At 35.9% G+C, this 19,701-nt stretch overlaps 1 protein-coding gene across 24 annotated transcripts in view; it reads right to left on the reverse strand.

Moving 5' to 3' along the window:
- DLG2 (discs large MAGUK scaffold protein 2) overlaps window positions 1-19,701 on the reverse strand; it is a 1,018,327-nt gene that overhangs the window by 393,426 nt on the left and 605,200 nt on the right. For all 24 annotated transcript variants that reach the window (XM_049823421.1, XM_049823420.1, XM_049823428.1 and 21 more), the window contains one exon: window positions 1,221-1,271. In XM_049823421.1, the coding sequence (XP_049679378.1) occupies window positions 1,221-1,271 (51 nt within the window). The remainder of the gene's footprint in view (window positions 1-1,220; window positions 1,272-19,701) is intronic.

The following is a 19,701-nucleotide window of genomic DNA, read 5'->3' on the forward strand; positions in this document are numbered from 1 at the left end:
CAATGAATAACTAGTGATGTGCAAATAAGTTGAGAGACACTAGATAAAAAGTGCCTATAACCTTATATGTTATCTGTTATGAAGATGGCTATGGTAAAAAGATATATTGTTCTTTCTTGCCTGAAAGCACAAATCAATGAGAACATAAACTTGTATCCCTTTAAGTTGAATGGTTATAGAATTCATTATCCTGGACAATTAAAAATATAACATGCAGAAAAAGTGCAATGAATTGTATAATCTAAGTATCTAATTTAATGGTAGTTTGCTACCTTACAGGCATTTGCTCATATGGTATCAGTCACATCTTGGCAAATTCAGCCTTGCATTCAAACATTTTATGTAGAAAGACGACTAACTGTGTTTGCTTCAAGATGACAAAACTTCATAGTACCAGGCTGTTGGTAGAATAGTGAAGGAATTCAGCAATGACAATCTTGCATTCATTAGAAATCTTTGTAAGCACTATGACACATGACAAAGCTAAGACTTTCTTTCTCACACAATATGTGGCCCATCTGGTCTTGATCTTGTGGCAAAGTCAGTCCACAGTCTAAAGAAAACAGTTATGTAACCAAAACACAAGGAAAAAACACCAAATCCAGGAAGATATGATGCAGCACAAATTTTAAATCTCTCCCTCTTTTTTTGTGCTACTTTTAAACCACACTACCAACAAAGCCTTCACTGCCAGCCCTGATTATAGCTCATGTAATTCAGACTTGCATAAACATACCCTTTGCACATAGATATGGTCTATAGCTCTTATATAGTCACTTGGACATTAAAAACAATTTGCAGGTTTTTTTTTTTTAAAGTATTATAAAATTATGTCTTCTGTTATACACACATACAAGGAAATCAAGGAGGTTAAAAGAGAAAAAACACCACAATTCCAGTTGACAAGCTAAAAGGGAGGTACCAAGTCACACAGGCTCTTCCCAATAATCAAACGCCTAGTTGAGCAGTGACATAGTTACAGGGAAGAAAAGCATTCTGGATACTGGTCTGCAAATAGCTACACCTGAAGCTTCTTAAAAACATGAACGGCTTATCCTGCTGCATCACTCACATTTTCATAGTTTAGAATAAAGATTGGACATCTTTATTCAGCATGTAAACAATTTTATTCTTAAACATTTTTAATCTTATAAGTAATTGCATTATTTTTATTACAGATTATATTTTTTTCCTACAAGAGAAGAATAAATTATACTTACTCTCTCCAAAGTAATTTCTTCAAATTCATATTCAATTTCTGTTCCATTGACCTAAGGAAAAGAAAATAAGAAAATTCCTTAAATGCACATGGAAGGTAGTTTGGTAGGCATACCATACAGATACTGCAGTATGACCAGTTTACTGAAACACATTTTTCTAACATATAGGTGAGGCTATCTAAATTACAGACTACTTAGCTCCCCTTTGTCTTGAATGGTATGTAATCAAGCCTACAAACTTGAAAACAGTAAAAGTTCAGTATATAAAACACTGAAAATGGATAACTAAGTCGCTTACATAATATGACTGATATTTGATACAGCGTGTTCATGGACTTTGTGCAAATGTTTCTATAGTTTCCAAGGTAATAGTTTCCTGTCAAAAATAGAAGACATGTTTCTAAAAGTTACTCTCACAAATGGAAGAAAGATTAATTGATCATTGCCTTACGAGCTCGAATATACTTCGCAATACAAAACCAGACAGGAAATTCATAGTACTTATGTAAAAATCACTCACTGATACATATACTGAAATACATCTTGTTTACTATATTAACCTAGGGCAAGAACATGACAGAGGACCTTTGTAATAGACAGCTGAATGGCAAAAAGGCACAGAATGTTAATGCAATTCTTGCACTGAGTTTCAGTGTCAAAATAAATTAAGCTACAAAATGTAGAGCACCAAAATGGATTGCACTGGACAAGAAATCTATCAGCTGAAGACATGACACCGATTTAAGCAGTATTCTGAAACCTTGTTCCAGTCTGACACGATTTTCTCTGTCCCTCTAGGCAACTCACTTAACAACCCTTTTCTAGTTTCCTCATTTCTTAAATGGGTAGAGTACCACATCTGAGAAAGCTACAGAAGTTGACTATATTGTAAGTAAACTGTAATGAAAATACTTCTATTATTAAAATCTCAGAAGAATTTCAAAGTGTCCCTTAGCTACAGCTAGTCAGTAATTTTTTGATTTGGCCAGAAAATATTGATTAATAAAAAATAATAGATATTGCCCATGAATCATGCCATTTTTGGTTTTGTGTTGATAGGATATTTCCTGGAAAATAGTTCTGCTTTAGTGTTTTACTGAATTTATACTTAACGAAAAAAAAACCCCACAACAACTTGTAAGAGCAAAACTGAAGTGAAGCATTAGGATTGACCTAATCTTAGGGGAACAAATTTGTTATTTCTCAGAACAAGAACATTTATTACTCCTCCCCACTCCCAGCTGCTAATTTTCTCTATTAGCCTTCTAACTGCAATCAGAAAAAACTACACAAATCATTCTTTATTTAGTCAAGCACCTTTCAAGTGTAATTAGGTAGTTCTCTTGTGAATATTATAACTAGGTACATGTATCTACCAAACAAAATCTTCCTATAAAAGCCACCAACTATTTAATTTGTCTGCAATTCAAGATCTGATAAACCATGAAATCAGTAATAGAAATAGAATCCCCAGAATCTGCATTCAAAAGGAAACAGGGAGAGGGAGAAAAGCCCAAACCACCAACCCATGCTTAACAATGAAACAAAAACACAGCATCAATTAATAAAATATTTAATACATACATAATATTTGTTTTTTTTTACATTATTACAATCTGGTAATCACATTACACTACACTAAAACCAGATATGAACAAAAATTTTACTATAGAATATTTTCCTGTTGTATGTTATCACTTTAATGATTTCTGCAAAGACTCTTTTATTAATATAGGCACCATACTAGATATGAACAGCTTTACAGCTATTCCATTTTTCATCCTTTCTTGTCTAATGATAATGAAATCAAAGCTATCTATATGTCTCTGTTTTCATGAACTTCCCTTTTATCTTAGGTTGGTGGATAGCTCTGATCTATGTCTTCAATTCCTCGGTCTTGCTCTATAAAGCTGTCTTTGCTTCACTGCTTATAATCACTTTTCCTTTGCATTAAAAACTCGTTAGTGCAGTAAAATGGGGAAAAGAGGGACATGAGAAGTGAGCAACCTCTGTATAAAGATGAAAGGAGAAAACACAAGCTGAATACTCAATTTGAATTTGCACACAAACAATAATCTTGATTATGATCATCTGAGGGTTTTCTTTTATCATCCACAGTCACAATTCCAAAAAGGTCTTCAGTTCAAATCGCCATTAATTGCAGCAGAGATCCATTATCAGGTTCCATAGCAGCAGGGATGTTATGAATTAAAAAGCTGATCTTGATCCAACTCCTTTTGTTATTTAAGCATATATATCTACATATGCAGTTTACTGCCCTGTTTTTCTTGCTGGTTGCTCAGAAGACCAATGCAGTTATTTCGTAAAGGATCTAATAAGATATTGCACCTACCTGAGGCAGGTGGAATGATGATGTATGCACTCCATTCATTGCTAGCACCATTTTATTTCATATTTAGACTCTCTGGCTGCACCTACGCTGCTAAATTAGAGTCAATTTTCAGCCAAGTCTCAGTGCTTAAGGCTGTTTCTGTCTGGAGCCTGCTGGAAACAAATAGCCAAGGAGTGAGCCAACAGTTAAGCAGGAGGAGAATCATGGCTCCAGCGCTGGAACTGACTTGTCGGTTTTCTCATTTAGCAGCATATGGACATACCCTCTGTTTTTGTCCATTTTAACTTGACAGTCTCTGGCCTGACAAAGCACCTAAACAAGCTGTCTGAACCTGCAACTTCCATTTCTTGCAAGTAGTGGGAACCTGTTCCTATGTCTCTCTTTACATGAGTTTTCTGAATTCTGCTTTTATAGCAGATTGCAGCAAGAACACACAGCAAAATTGACCATGGCCTGTATGATTTTGGATAACTATGAAAAATTCCAAACATTTTCATATGGTTTTCTCTTCTCCTCCACAGTCAAAGAAATCATCAGCATTTCCAAGTCAGTTTGGGAATATTCTTTCCCATCTTTCAGGATTGCAAGGCTGATACAACAGAAATCTTTAATCTTAGCTAAATTTTGATATTTATAATGCTGAAATGTGAGGTAGTCATCTAGCTCTCTTTATACTCAGTGAGAAGAAACAGGCACTTCTAGGTCTTAATTAATTTCATCCTACACTAGAAATCTCAGGTAGGTTAGATGAATCGTGCCCCTGAGGTTTCCTTTCACTACATACAAACAGAGTCTAAAAGCGATGTGTAAAGTTTGGTGAGCACTTGCCTTAAATCTGTTTTCTCTGCATTACTCCTAACTATAGACTGGTAACAAAGTTCTGCTTAAGGGATGCTGTATGTCTTTCATAATTATACGCCAGTGAAAGGCCAGATCTCTGGTTCAGCAGCTTTTCCGATTGCTTTTTTGGGCTTGTCTGCACCTGTAACTGGTAGTACATGCACGGCATCTTATCCAGCACCTGCTCCACAAGCCCAACCGGTTAGGATGTCCACAAGGAACAACTGAGTCTCTCCTCTTCTCCAAAAGCTCAAAGCCAAGATACATTGTTGTTGGCTTCCCCCTCTGATTCAGGACACTGATGTCCCATCTTCGGAGAGAGTGCTCAACAACTCCTGTGACAGTAACAGGCCCCTGTTCAGGAACAGCATCACCAACATACACTTCTGATACAAGAAGGCTTCTCAGTCTCCTAACTTACATATGTTCATGATCTGGAGTGTGATGAACTTACAGTCCCTGTAGAAAAAATTACCATAATCCAATAAAGTCCCAATGTTTAAAGCACCTCCTTGCAAAGGTGAGGTAGCAGTTGCTTTTCATTTACAGCTGCACCTGTTATATTGGAGGACTCTCCCAAACTTTTGACAAGAAAATGTCTTTAAGGAAGAGACGTAATGTATGCTACTATGTAGACTGCAGCATTCAAGAGAGATTTCCTGGTAAAGCTCTAATCACTACTAGAGTTCACTTATCTTCAGATGCCTCTTTCAGGAAAATGAGAAAAGGAACAGGTAAAAAGAGTTTTTTATATACTATTTTGTGAAAAACCTGAAATAAAGCCCAGCACATAGAACATCAAAGTAAGGACCTGACAAACTCAGATTTGTTTATTCCTTTACGTGAAGAATTTTACTCTGACTTTCCAGGAAGTTTCTCTTGTTTAATGCAGTTTAAGGATGACATAAGCAGCTGAAGTAGTCCCTTAATGAAAATCAATTCTACAGATTATGATAGATTCCTAAAATCCTTGAGAAAAACATTCTGTTGGGTTTTTCATTTTCACATACTTTGTCAAGTGTTAAGACTTTTATAGATACGTTTTTTTTCTCATAATAATAATTTGATACTCTTTTTATACTTCTGCAATTATTTGATTTGGTAGACCTGTTTACACTCAAACAAGTAAGCATTGCCTAATTCTTTCTTGCTAGACTTCTACACATCTACAACTGCATCCACCCACTCAATAAGATAAAGATGTCATGGCATGAATTTTAATAAGAACTGTATTATGATAGTGGCAACAATGGCATCAAAAGACTTAGAATTTATACAACTGTAATATTTCAAAACCACTGCACCTATTCTTTCTAATGGAATTTATGTCATTAGAGCTGTTTGTTATGCTTAGTCTTATTTTCAAGAAGAGATTGCTTTGCCTAAAAATTACATCTGTAGACTTTTACTACAAACAAAACCCATTTTAATTATATTTAACAGGGTATTGGGTTTCAGCTGTCTTCAAGAAAGAAGACTGCTTCTTCTACTTTTATTATCATATGTATAGGAAGATAACTACCCAGCCACTGATTTTCACTCAACATGCAAATTTTATTCTTTTGGCTGTATGGTTCCACCAGTTGCCTAACCACACAAACCTCACCAGAATACAAGACTACCAAATTTTTGTTGTACAAGTAACCCTGAATATATTTGTGCTTTAAAAAATTTCCAATTTGGTGCATAATTAAGACAGTCCATTTTACATTTCAGAAACAACAAGACCATTTGGGTAATTTAAGGAGTATAAGATTTAAGTAGCCCTTCATGATTTCTGTTTTATCAGCACGACCAAAGAGTGATCCTCATTTAGCTCTTTGCCATTTCCAGACCTATGTTATTTCTTCATTAATTGTCAAAGGAAACCTGCTGATGTCCTTTTGATATTGTTTTCCAGAAGCATTAAAAGTTTCCTTTCTCACTGCATATAAACATACAGAAAACAGTCCCCTGTGTTCTTTGATTTCAAATATGATAATTTTGTGTTGTCAAACTGTCCTAAAGAGGCTGCCAGAAAGTTTTTCATGCTACTCTTCTTTATCTGAGTGAGTGCATTTATGGGCTTTTTATACAAGATACACCACATTTATTTTTAATTACATTGTATAACTAAGCCCACTTCCTTCTTTTCACCTCTATTTCCTTTAGAAAATGAGGACAATATGTTAAGCTCTTTGAATGAAAATTTACCATAACCTAAAACTTTCTCATCATAATACAACTGTTCTGGTGTGAAGAATTAAAAGTGAAAGACCATATGGTTTTGAAAGAAATTGATACTTTAGGTCTTACAGTATATGTGCAGCTGATTTGTGGATCCTTCCACAGATGCCTGCACAGCACTGGACCACCAGTCATTGTACATCCTGTAGGGAAGGAAGGTGTCTCTCTCAACGCACAATTAGCAGACCTCCAAGAAGCCAAATCCGTCTCTTGGTCAACACACGTAAATATCTGCAGCACAGCCATGATCAATTTGTACCCTGCTCAAAGGGTGGTTTTTTCACTCATTCTTTTCTTCTTAGATGTCTCCTATATCCTTCTCCTGGCCTTAATTTTTATTCAGCCTTCTTCTTCACTGTTTTTGTGCCATAGTCAACCTTTCCTCTCTTGTTTCCTCCCTCACTGTTACCCTGGGTTTTCTTGTTTTCAATATCCATTTAGCAATTAACTATTATCACTCTTCTCTGGTTGATTTCTGAATTCCTGATTTTATCTTACCCTACCTAATTTCTCAAATCTTGTTCAGAAAAAAATCATGTTTTCTGTACCGCTTGTGTATCACCATCCCCTAACACTAATCACAACTTCCCATGTCTCTATCTCAGCCTCCACTGTTTTCTCTGATTTTCATTCTTTTCATGTTTTTCGCTTGTTTCTTCCTTCCTATTACCTCCAAATCTGTTCTTTTTTTTCCTCACACAGATGCACCCACATACGTACTGAATTAAATATACTTTACCTAATCCCACTTAATCCAAAGGATTATTCATGATTAGCTTTTCACCTTCTCATCTCTTCCAACTAAACTTTTAACATAATCTTCTCCCATAATTCCCATTAAGTCACTCATACACTTCATGTACCTTGATTCCTTTCACTAATGTTCTTCACCTGCTTAACCATAGTTTCAAAATCTCGTCCAAATAAGGGATTCTCTTCTGGTTTCCCCTACTTGCTGCTCTCACTCCTCACAATTTTTTTTCCTATTCAGCAACAATTTAGATATTTTTTTTTTTTAGCTGTTTAGCTCTATAGATCTGACACTTTTTACAGTACAAAAACTATATACCTTGATACTTTCTTCCTAGGTATTCTTGTTACTTTATGTGGCTTACATGTTATGTGATAATACTCTGTTCTTTACAACGTGAGCCATCAATTTTTCCTTAATATTCTTTGTTTTGTCCATATTCTGATGTTGGTCATATAGACCACAGAAAAAAAGTGCCTATATGTTTGTAAGTGTAAGCACTCAATATATCTAATGCAGACCCACCACAAAACTCCAGCATAATCCATGGAGCATATCAAAGCAAAGATCACGATTTCAAATGGAGTTCACAGTAAATGGAAATGAAATGACATCCATGCGTGAATTCTGTTTAGGCTAGTACTTGCAAGTTGTACAAAATTAGTATCAACGAAAGAAGAATGCAAATTTCAGCTTTTGTACTTACAATCTTCTCTCTTACACGAAAAGAAATTCATATACCATCATATTAGCTATCTAACAGGTAGAAATCTAAGTTAAGCAGTTATCCAGGTTTTTTTTTAACAGTCACTGGAGACAGGAATCAAAAGGGGGTGATTTATGCCATGTGCCTTAGTCTTCAGATGGAACTGCAATTTGAGGAACCTGTGTCTGCCCACTGACTATATAGAGACACTTTAGACTTTCAGGATTTACATCTTAAAAAAATAATTTTGTAAAATTCCTTACATTTTTGTATCTTAAATTTATAATGCAGGAATTTGAAATGGTGCATTCCAGAGAACTGGATACAGTCATTTCTTTCCACAAAATTACATTCTTTCTTGTGCAATTCAGGTAATTTACTATACCGCTTCAGAAGTTCACAGTCACTCTGCCTTTCATTTTCTTCTGTGCTTCTGCCATTGCTGACACTCTAACATATGAGTTATTATAAACTCTCAGTTTGTCAGGTTCCTCTATCTCTGGTCCATTTCAGTTTTAGAAGAAAATCCATCAAACTTTTCAACAGTCTGAACAGTTCATACATTTCTAGAAATTATTTTCCTGTGTAGTATTTCATTCTATGCACAAGATATATAAAAATGGAAAATTGCTGTTGCTTGATTGACCTTATTTCATCAACAAAGCTTATGAAGTACTTGAAACTTGGGACTTAAAAGGTTATTTTAATAATGTTGAATACTGTAATTTGCACAATTTTATTGAAAAGATTGGTTTGTGTAGAGTGCTTAAAAGGCAGAAATGAATACATAAACTGTGGGTTAAGTTTGATTCATTTAAACATTCAACATAAAATTTTCTCTCAGTTTTAGGGAGAAATCAATAGCATACTAACTGGCAAAATTTTAGGCAGGGAAAGAACAGCAATAATTTACTGCATTCTTTGATACCTGTGACATGTTTACATAGCAATCATAATGAAATATGCATGTCCTGGTTTTGGCTGGGATAAAGTTAATTTTCTTACTAGTAGCTGGTATAGTGTTATGTCTTGGATTCAATATGAGAAGAATGTTGATAACACACTGATAGTTTTAGTTGTTGCTAATTAGTGTTTAGACTAAGCCAATGATTTTTCATTTTCTCATGCCCAGCCAGCAAGAAGACTGGAGGAGCACAAGAAGTTGGGAGGGGACACAGCCAGGACAGCTGACCCAAACTGGCCAGAGGGGTATTCCATACCATGGGATGTCTTGCCCAGTATATAAACTGGGGGCAGTTGGCCTGGGGGGGGATCGCTGCTTGGGAACTAACTGGGCATTGGTCAGTGAGTGGTGAGCAATTGCATTGTGCATCACTTGTTTTGTATATTCAAATTCTTTTATTATTATTATTATTGTAATTTTATTATTGTTATCATTATTGGTTTCTTCCTTTCTGATCTATTAAACTGTTCTTATCTCAACCCACAGGTTTTACTTTTTTCCAATTCTCTCCCCATCCCACTGGTTTGCAGGGAGTGAGTGAGCGGCTGTGTGGTGCTTAGTTGCTGGCTGGGGTTAAACAATGACAATATATAATGTTCATAATGGGCATGCCCCATTTCCTCAATAAATAAATATACAACCAGCATAATCTAATCTCTTGCAATTTGTTAAATGACAACAAACTCTGACTCATACTTTTGTGCCTAAAATTGTCTCCCAGTACCTTTGTTTATCTTTGAGAATTAATACTACCTTCCCTGCTCCCTCACCCCATTGCCTATGAAAAAACCACAATCAATGAATTATTTTAGGTTCTTTTCTTCTCGTGTGTTAACTCTAGCACAAGTCCTGAAGGCTAAACTGTACTTTCAGTAACAATGGTGCAGTCCCATTGGTGTCACTGGGCTTTTACTAGTGTAACCAATGTTACATTTATTCATCTGTGGATGCACTTACACCTGCAGGAGGGAGCAGACCTGAAAAGGTAAAGAAAATACTTGTACAAATAATAAAAATGAGTAATAAGGAATATTCACATAAATAAAGTACATGTACATTTATAAACAAGTATTAATGTATTCCACAGGACAAGATTTTTATGCATGAATCACTTGCTTTACAAGTATTTTTATAGCAGCAGAAAGGTTCACTATTTCTCTTAAAATCTTGGAAGACTCTTTAGTGTATGTATGGGCAGGAAGCCACAGTCCTCTACACTATACAACTAGAAGCATAGCAGAATAGCTCCCTCATGCCCAATTAATTTTGCTGCAGAAAAAAACCAGACAATCTGAACTGCTGAGACAAAATTAAAGTGGTTTTCTGCTCCTCCTCACAAGCTTAGGGAAAGAAAATTGATGTAACCGTTGTTCACAGGGATTAACAGTGCACACCCTGAAAAGCAGCTAATACAGCACAACTGATCATCCCCAGTCATAATGTAAACCTCGCCAAAATTCAGCAAATTGTTCCAAACGCTTCTCAGCTCACTTCGTCGCAAAAACTGTTTTGCATCAGTTTGAGAGAAATTTCAGTTTTTCATAAAAATTTCTTCAACTTAAATCTAAGGAGAGAGGGAAAAATCACCCAGATGTTGCTTTTGAAATAATTTCTATATATTGCCTCAGTATTTAAAAAATTAAAAAATATAGAATTTTAACGTTATCTATGAAGTACTGCATACAACAGCAGAGACGCTTTACTGAAGCGCTAAGGAAAAAGCCAGAAGATAGCTTGAGAAAAATGCTGACACTTAATGCTCTTTAAAACAAGCACAAAAAGCTTGCACTGCGCAATAAGCTCCCTCAGATTAAGAAAGCAGTGTTGGAGAAAAAAACCTATGCCAGAAAATACATTCTAAGGATATTTTTGATCCACTAAAATGCACAACTGCAACACAGAAATACTCTGAAAGTGTTTAATGTTATGCAATACCACTTTAAAATGTCAAGTATTGCATCATCTCTTTTCAGAAGTAGAGCATGATTTATGTATGAAGTATCTTTAGTATGTTCTCCCTAGGTTTCCTGACACAATGAAACCTATGATTTCCACATCTAAACTCTAAACTATTTGGCAGCAGAGGTTTGGAAAATATTCTAGTTCTTATCTTACCAGTATGTAATAAAGTCAGTGGTCAGTGATCATCATAGGTAGATTTGTGTATAATAGATCTCCTGGACATCAAATTCTCCACTATCCACAAGGCCACTAAACAGGCATTCCTGGGCTTTACTACACTGTACACGCTCTAACATATCTGCTCCACAGATGTGTTCTCTGTCTGGATTATGTTTTCTTCTACCTCATCCCATATTTGGAATCTGTTGTGTTAAGGTATGTGATAAAAGCTCACCTGCACCCCCAGAAATGAATGCAGAGGGTCCGTGGCAGGTGAAGGAGCCCAAAAACCAGCCTGCCTGGCTGCTGCCAGGCTCATCGCAGGAGCCATCAGCCCATCAAAGGTGTGCACACACACACAAGCACAGAGGCACCAGGGCAGGTGAGGGAACCTCATCAGACCTGTCCCCTCCCAGGGAAGCCTCAGCCCCTGGGCTAAGGGTGACACCCAGCACCATGGGTCAACTGGAGAGCACCTTACAGACTGGGGAGGGTATCACTGCCTATAGGGGTGGGATGCATTGTGGGATGCAGGGAAGGAGCATCTTAGCATTGTAACGAGACTTATGAGATTCTTAGGGAAGGAACCAAAGGTGTGGAAAAAGGAGGGATAAAGGTGGTTTGGAGAGGAAGAATCATGGGAAAACAGAGGGGTAAGGAGATCAAAGAGGCCAGTCACATGTAAACAAGACTGGTCAGTGCACTCCCCTGTCTGTGCCCTGCGCTTGCTGAGCATCATCTGTCATGTCTTCTATTAAACTCCATTTCTACCTATTTTCTTGGGTGAAGAGTGCTCTGTTCACTCTGTGTGTGTGTATTTGTGCGTGCGTGCACCTGTTAGTGTGTGCAAAGGGGTCTGTACCAGCAGCTGGAGAGGGGTTGCAGCCTCAAGGGCTTGCACACCCAGGTGCCAGCATCTGGGACAGCAAGGATCTAGGGCCAGCTCTACTGAGTTGACCAAGTATCTAAATCCAGCTACTGGCAGTTTTCATACTGTATATATACATACTAATGGGGGAGAGGGACACAGTGAGGCCATTGGTGGTGCTTTTGTTTGTGTGAGTGCTGATTGCATCTATGTTGTTCTGTTCAGCCATGTGTATACATGTATACGTGTCCTGTTCATGTATGTGCTTACTGTGAATACAGGCTCAGCCTTGCTACTGGTTGGACATTGTAGCATGTTGCAGTGAGCTGCAGCAGCCTCGCCTCTACCAAACTTAGCAACCCTCTAACATCTTGTAATAATTCAGGCACGTGTATTGCAAATATAGTATTTTTTGCTACCACGGACTACAACACAATGAGAAAAAAAATTGTTTAACTTTGCAGGCTCATGTTCATTGCCACATACCTCCTATTTTCACCAAAATAGAAAGATTAAAAAATGTGACAGGGAAAGCTATTCTCATAATCTTTTTGAGTCATTCTTCACTAAGAATTGGCAAGGAAAGAACAATGGCTAGAAATAGACCTGGAAATAAGAAACTGCTCTCAAAGTGTATAGGATGGCAAACTATATACCATGTTAAAGCTTTAACTTTGGTAAAGCAGAGGGATGCCTACAAAATGTAAATTAACTAGGTTTTAGGTACAGCCAAAAATCAAAAAGACGTGGAATTCAAGAATTGGGTAGAAAATCAAGTATCATTTATATTCCTCCCATAGGTCTGTATATAGAGATAAAGTTCATTGAGATATGTAATTGAAACAGGGGTACCCAGTCCTTACTAGAGACCAACCTGCCTTTATTGATGAGATCAATCTCCTTAAGTCATGAGAATGGCTTCTGGAGATTGGTCCCTGTTTTGAAAGAAAGATTGACATCTCTCAACAATGGCAAGATATATGAAAAAATGTTCTATAAACTACAATATATTTGTGTCCTTCTACATGAAAATCAAATGCCTGGAGAACGAGAGAGGAACACTTCTCTGACCTATTTTACAAACAAACTTCAAAGTAATACACAATGCCTCTAAAAAGAAATGAAACAGTATTGAAAGCACCAGCTGCAAATTATGTTATTATGTTTGTCCTCCTCTGGGGGAATAACAAGAGGTCACATGGACAGTTGGGAGACTTTTACAATTTATAGAGTAAGAAAGAGCACTGTTAATATAACCGCAATCTGCTTCTACTAGAGAGAAAGATGATGGTGAAATCAGAGTGATTAATGAACCTTGTACGCTGCACATTACTTGAAAAACTATTATAGCTCAATAGTTTCAAGATAAACCCTGTGTGCCATGCTCACCTTTCCATCACCTTTCCAAAGTTTAAGTCCTGAATTTGGATATTATACAGGATTAATTTTGTTATGACCACACTACTGCCCAATTAAGCTGTGTAAAGAATGAAACAATCACACTTGCCAAAATCCACTAAAGTGAAGTTTTCTGCCTAGCTAACATAAACCATCACATATTCAGCACAAATAATTTATGGCTAAAAAGAATACGAAGTTTTTAAACTATTACCATCTTTATGCAGAACAATTTACAGGCACAAATTACTCGACAGCTGATTGAATATGTTAATGCAAGATACAAAAAAAAGCACTTCAGTTGTAATTTCTATTTATTATTAATTTCCACAAAGTGGAAATTTATCTCATGTAGGCATCTTTACTTTCTATTAGCCTCAAACTAAGTCAATCTTCTATAGAAAATTATGAGAGCTGGGATTTTTAAGATCAGGAAAACAGATATATGTGGTATATTTGGGTTTGCTACTATATGTAGAAAGCTAGGTCATCTAAACACTGATTAAAAATATAATTTACCATTGAGGCTGATTCGCCAGATCACTGCATTAATAGTAGCATGGGTTTTTATTATGTAAAATGTGGATTAGAAATGGGTCACATTCCAAAACAGTCAACACTCACAACTTGCAACAGTAGGGACTTAGCTTCAGAACATTTCCTGAAACTGTGGTGAAGGTGTGTTAGTTTTACAGCATGGATCAGCTAATCCCTGGCTAACAATGGGGGGAAAGGAGAGGGAATTAAAACGGTTAATTTTGCCTTTTTATTAAAGCAAAATGGTGTTTATTCAGATTTATTTATATTGCTATAGGAAAAGAGTAAAAACACACTGACGCTATTCTAAAATTTTTAAAAAGTTAACACAAATAATGTGAAAAACCCTTCTATAGAAACTGCAGTGGGTAATATTAAGAGCAACCCATAAAATATTATAAGGGAAGGAAATCTTTTCTGTCCAATGTTATTACTAATGTTGCATTAAGTACTGCCAGGATAACAACAAACTTGCCTTGGCTGAACTTTTAAGAGGTCATTTGCAAGCAAAACACCAATCAATTCTAGACATGAAAAATAAATATCTTTAAAATTACAAAGAAGGGTTCTCGTAAAATAAATTTCAGATATATCTCATTTTAAATGACTGAAGCTTCATAGAAATTAAGCCCTCCCATCTCCAGTAAGACATGAAACCAGTATTTTTGTTTTCCACTTTTCATCAAAACTAGTTTTCTCCTCAGTACAGAGCAGTTGCTTTCTCTTTCCTTCTTAGGTTATCCAGGGTCAAAGGAGTATGTCTGTCTCTGATAACAACACTCTAAATTTTGCCTAACTGATGTCTGAAGTCCTCCAAAATGAAGTCTTACGGAACAGGAAAGATCTTTCTTCTTTTTGTATAATTAAAACTATTAAGATAATGACATCTGTGCTCTCTTCTTTCGCTTTTGAAAACAGCTTTCAGTTAAGTTCTACATTTTTCTAATACAGTGAAATCTACCTACAAGTGCCATTGTCTTGGATAAAAAAAGAAATGAAGTCTATAGATACGTAATTATTGACTTGTACTCTTTCTGTTTCCCAGTTCAGTTCAGAACTGTGGCTTCATGACAAAGTAATTCAGAATAAAGCTATTGTGCAAAAATAGTCTTGTGTACTTGAAGAGCTTTATCAACTTCTTAAATATGTATCCCAATTAAGCCTTTTATGCAAAAGAATAAAACCTAAAATGAACAGAAACATTTATGCAAGACAGTGGGTTTGATGGCTGAAGACCTTCAATTGCACTATAAAAGCATACTTTCAAGAGGTTATGTTAACCACTGGATCCTTGCAAACTCACAGACCCTACTGATTTTAGCTTACTGCTACAAAATCCAGTAATGTTATACTGTGGGTCTGTAGTGTAATATATCAAAAATGACACAAAAGCAAAAGCTAATTCAAGGCCAGGGACAGCAAGACAAAAACAAATTCAGACTACATTTAATTCAGGTAAGTTTTGGCCGTGCAATTCTAGGCTGACTCAAATCTCCAAGTGCTTCAAACAACTCTAACCAAAATACTCTGTATTCTGCAGCGCAAACCAATCTCATGGACAAATTATCTTGGATTAATTAAAAAAGAACTATCGCTGAGCGTAGGGGAGGGGTATGTACACCCCCCCCACCCCCCCCAAGAGTATATATGATTTTTCTGAGAGTGATAAAAATTACTGATAGAGCAGTGCCTTGCTGGCTTCCCCACAGTAGCGGCTACAAGGATATGAAGAGCGGCCCAACAGGAACAGAGTTTGCAAAAGCAAAAGATGGTACCTCTTTCAGGGGGTTTATTTCAGTGTCACCCAAAGGACTGACTGCCTGATAGTGGGTAGAGGGTATCCAGAAGCCTGTTGTGGAGTTTATTTTTTTTGACAGAAAGTCTGCTTTATAAGCTCCAGTGTGTGAACTAAAGACTGGTAAATGTAGGGAATTTGCTTCTCATACCCATGATCTGGACTAAAATGCTAAAAAAACATGCACTCTAAGTAGTCCAAATCCAAAAAGTATGAGGCATTACACATTTTCTATGCCATGTCCACCTGAAGCAGAGGGGCACAGACAAGTATATGATGTGCTCTCTTTACAGTTCAATAGGCTCCTCTCTCCCAGTCTGCTAATGGCAATGTTTCAGTCTAACGTCTATAGAAAGAACTTCTTGATTGAATCTAAAGGCCAGGGTTATTCACAGGCAATTGAAAATGGAAAGCATTATAATTTTGCAGAATAGAAGTGTGAAAGAGTAATTAGATACGTGACCAAGGGATGCTTTTACTTTTGGGTTGACAGGATGTTGATATTTCTATCTACATCCAGACACAATGAAGGGTTTTTTCTGTTTTTTTTTTTGTTTTTTTTTTTTAATGTAATATGATACATAGCACTCAAATATGCAAAGTAGTGCTCATTCTTGAGGAAAATAAAAGAAATCCCCCCAAATCTTGAAGTTATTTTACTTTAAAGAGTTGTTTTTTCCCCTAGTTAAAAATTTTGTCTTTGATGAGACTTAAATATTCAAAATTGCATCCAGAATTTAAAAGAGAAATCCAGTAAAAACAATTACTTTTTAACTTCAAAATCACTTGGCCCCTTTTGTAAACACGTTTCTTTCTAAGACAGTATATTTTAAAAGAAAAGGTCTGAAATATAGGTAGAAAAAAAAGATATGAAATAGAGGCAAAATAAATGAGAACCGTAAGATCCATTCTGTACTTTTGCTTTGGGTTTTGGACATCAACAACACATTTTTCTGCTATCTATTATACTAAAATCCATTGAAGTCATCAGATGGCAGGATGAAGACTTTTCTATTTTCTATTTTTGCATATTTAAGGGGAGTTGGTTTATGTTATTTCATTAGTCTTGTGTTATGTAACACCTTTTTCACTAATGATCTCAAAATATTTTATAAACACAATTTAAATCAATTTTGTCAATATGCTATTATAAAAGAAAAATCTCTTATCCCACTGCAGAAACAATGACATGGAGAACACAGCAGTGATTGGCAGCGCAAACAATTGCTGTGATACAATTCAAGGGCCAAAACAGAGAAGCCAAGCCAATGCAGCTTTTAAAAACTATCACAGAGCTCTACCAGATTTAGCCTTCCATTGTAATCCACATTAACTGACAGACTGAAAGATAAGTATAAACAACAAACAAACAAAACTGGTGTTTAACAATCTGGAAAACATAAGAGTCATTTGAGATAATAAGATGTGCAAGCAAACTAATTAAGAAAGAAGCAATGAATTTATTCTGAAGAGAAGTCAGTGGGAAAATAGATATATATACACTTATATGTCTATATTTTTATATATTTTAATACACTCATTAATTAAAAAATCCCAACATCAAGAGCTCCCTACTTCTGTGAAAATTCAGATCTTACCCTTTTAGACAAGAATTTCTTTTTACTCCTCTACTACCACTGTCTTCCTTCATTACCACTGTCTTCAAAAATTTGCTCATGTCACAGTTATATATGACATTTAATATTCATTATGTAATGCCACATGACTTGTGCTTTATTGTAGAAATATATAAGGCCACCTCCCTCCTCCAATTTACTTATTTAGGTCTAGGCTGTGCCTACATTCATATTATCCAACAAAAACATTGAGAGTACTGACTGTCTTTTAGAAATTTGCAGGTGTTACCCAGTCTTTTTACTGCCAGAATAGGAAGCATTTATTTTTCTTTGCAGCCTTTGTTTAAGCCTTTATGTACCTCCTTCTAATGTGCTAAAGCCAGGTGCACTGGCTGACTGGAATGACAGAGGACAAAGTGGAAAATTTTCCTAAGCTCCCCATTTTGGCACCGTCTCACCAAAATGGTGCCACACTTGCCTGCACAGGACCTGTCACAGAGCAATGACCATGCTCCAGAAAGGGTCTGAGCTCCCAGTATCACTAAGCAGGGATGCACCAAAACAGCTGCACAGCCATCTGCATGGCCATGCTCAGGCATGTGTAAAACAATCCAAAGATTTGATTACAGCTCACAAAAATATAACCTAGGTAGTTTGAACATCACTTCTTTAAGAAACAACTTGAGTGTATCTGCACAGAACTCAGCATAGGCGGCACAATTAGCAAAGCAAACCCGTAATAAAAGAACTTGTAATAATAATAGTAATAATAATAACAACAACAACAAAATAATAATAATAATTTGGAAGAACAATGGGAAACTGAAGAAATACAAGGAATTTATTGGGACCAAAAGGAGAAGAGGGTACATATTCCTTAGAATTTATCACTGTGACAAGGCACGGGGAGGAAGGGAACAACCATGGTACCTGAGTGAACTTATATTAATGTTTAGTTAAGATGAAAGGAAACTGAATTTCCATCATAAAATTAATAAGAAAGTTCCCATCAATTTCTGAAAGGGATGCAGCAAAGCCAACCTTGCAGCTACTTTTAACTTAACTATACAGCGTTTTGGGAACTAAAAAAGAAATAAATAAGGCTTATTCTGTGCAACAGAGAAACTGAGATGATTCATATGTTATTAAATTAATGCTTCTCATTATACAAAAAGATCTAAAATTTACAGCCAAAGAATAGAGAACAAACAAACACCCACAAATGTTTAATTGTGCTTAAAATGCCACAGAATAATTCGTTTTGTACCATCGAAGCTTCCTATCAAATTTATTCCCATGTCCAAAGCTTGGCAAGCCAAAGTTTTCAAGCCACTGAACCTAGAAACAAAGCTAATTAACTGTTTCTTCTGTTATTCACTGCAGTCTCAAATTACAAGGAATAACATACAGTATAATAGAATAAGGCCTTTTCTTTTATCTCATTTAAGAAAAGCATACTGATGAAAAACAGTCCCTCACAGGATGATTTCTTTTTCTAAACTGTTGAGTTGAAAGGTTTGAAGAATGTCAACAATACCAAAAGGTTTAATTACATGAATTTAAATCATTAGGATATTAATGAAACAAATCACGCAGTTTACCAGTTGTATACCAACTGTGAAAAGCAAATTTCTCTCTGGTGGACTAGTGGAAACGTTACATTGAAAATGCTTTGAAAATGGTAATCACTGCTGTGAGGCCCCTCTCCCTCTGAAAACACTGAGGAATTTTTGGAGGAAGATGGCAGAGAGGATAAGCAGAGCTGTTCCCAAAATGGAAATGCATTGAAGTTATATTGCTTAAAACAAAACAATGAGACAGGTTTCTTGTGCTGCTGAGCCAACAGCTAAACGAAATCATAAGAAGTCTCCATCTGGTATGTAACAACACTAAAAATAGCCTGACCGTATTTAGGGATCTATCAGGCTATCACTTGTGGCTGGTAATGTCAGAGAAAAGTAAGACCACCTTGATTCACCAAAATTTGCAAATCCATGCTTATTCCAGTGTTTAAAATTTGAAAATAATTTTTACATGACATAAAATGGATTACTTAACTTCATTATGGTAAATACAATTAAAATTACAATTATTTAAGAAAAATAGATTTTAATAAAAGAAAAAATATATATTGTTTTATTTTTTTAAAGCAGCTTTTTTTTTTTTGCAAAAACATGAGTGGACAGCATTAACCAGCTGCCATGAAAAGCATCTTAAAAAATGCCAGCAGTCAGAAATCAAAACCCAATAGGTAAAAAATTTTTGTGAGATGTATCATATATCCACTTGCCTTTTAACTTTAACAAGTTAATTTAGAAATGGCACTCAGCTTTGTGGAATGCACA

Source organism: Accipiter gentilis, chromosome 19 (genome assembly GCF_929443795.1).
Source record: "Accipiter gentilis chromosome 19, bAccGen1.1, whole genome shotgun sequence".
NCBI classification, from domain to species: Eukaryota; Metazoa; Chordata; class Aves; order Accipitriformes; family Accipitridae; genus Astur; species Astur gentilis.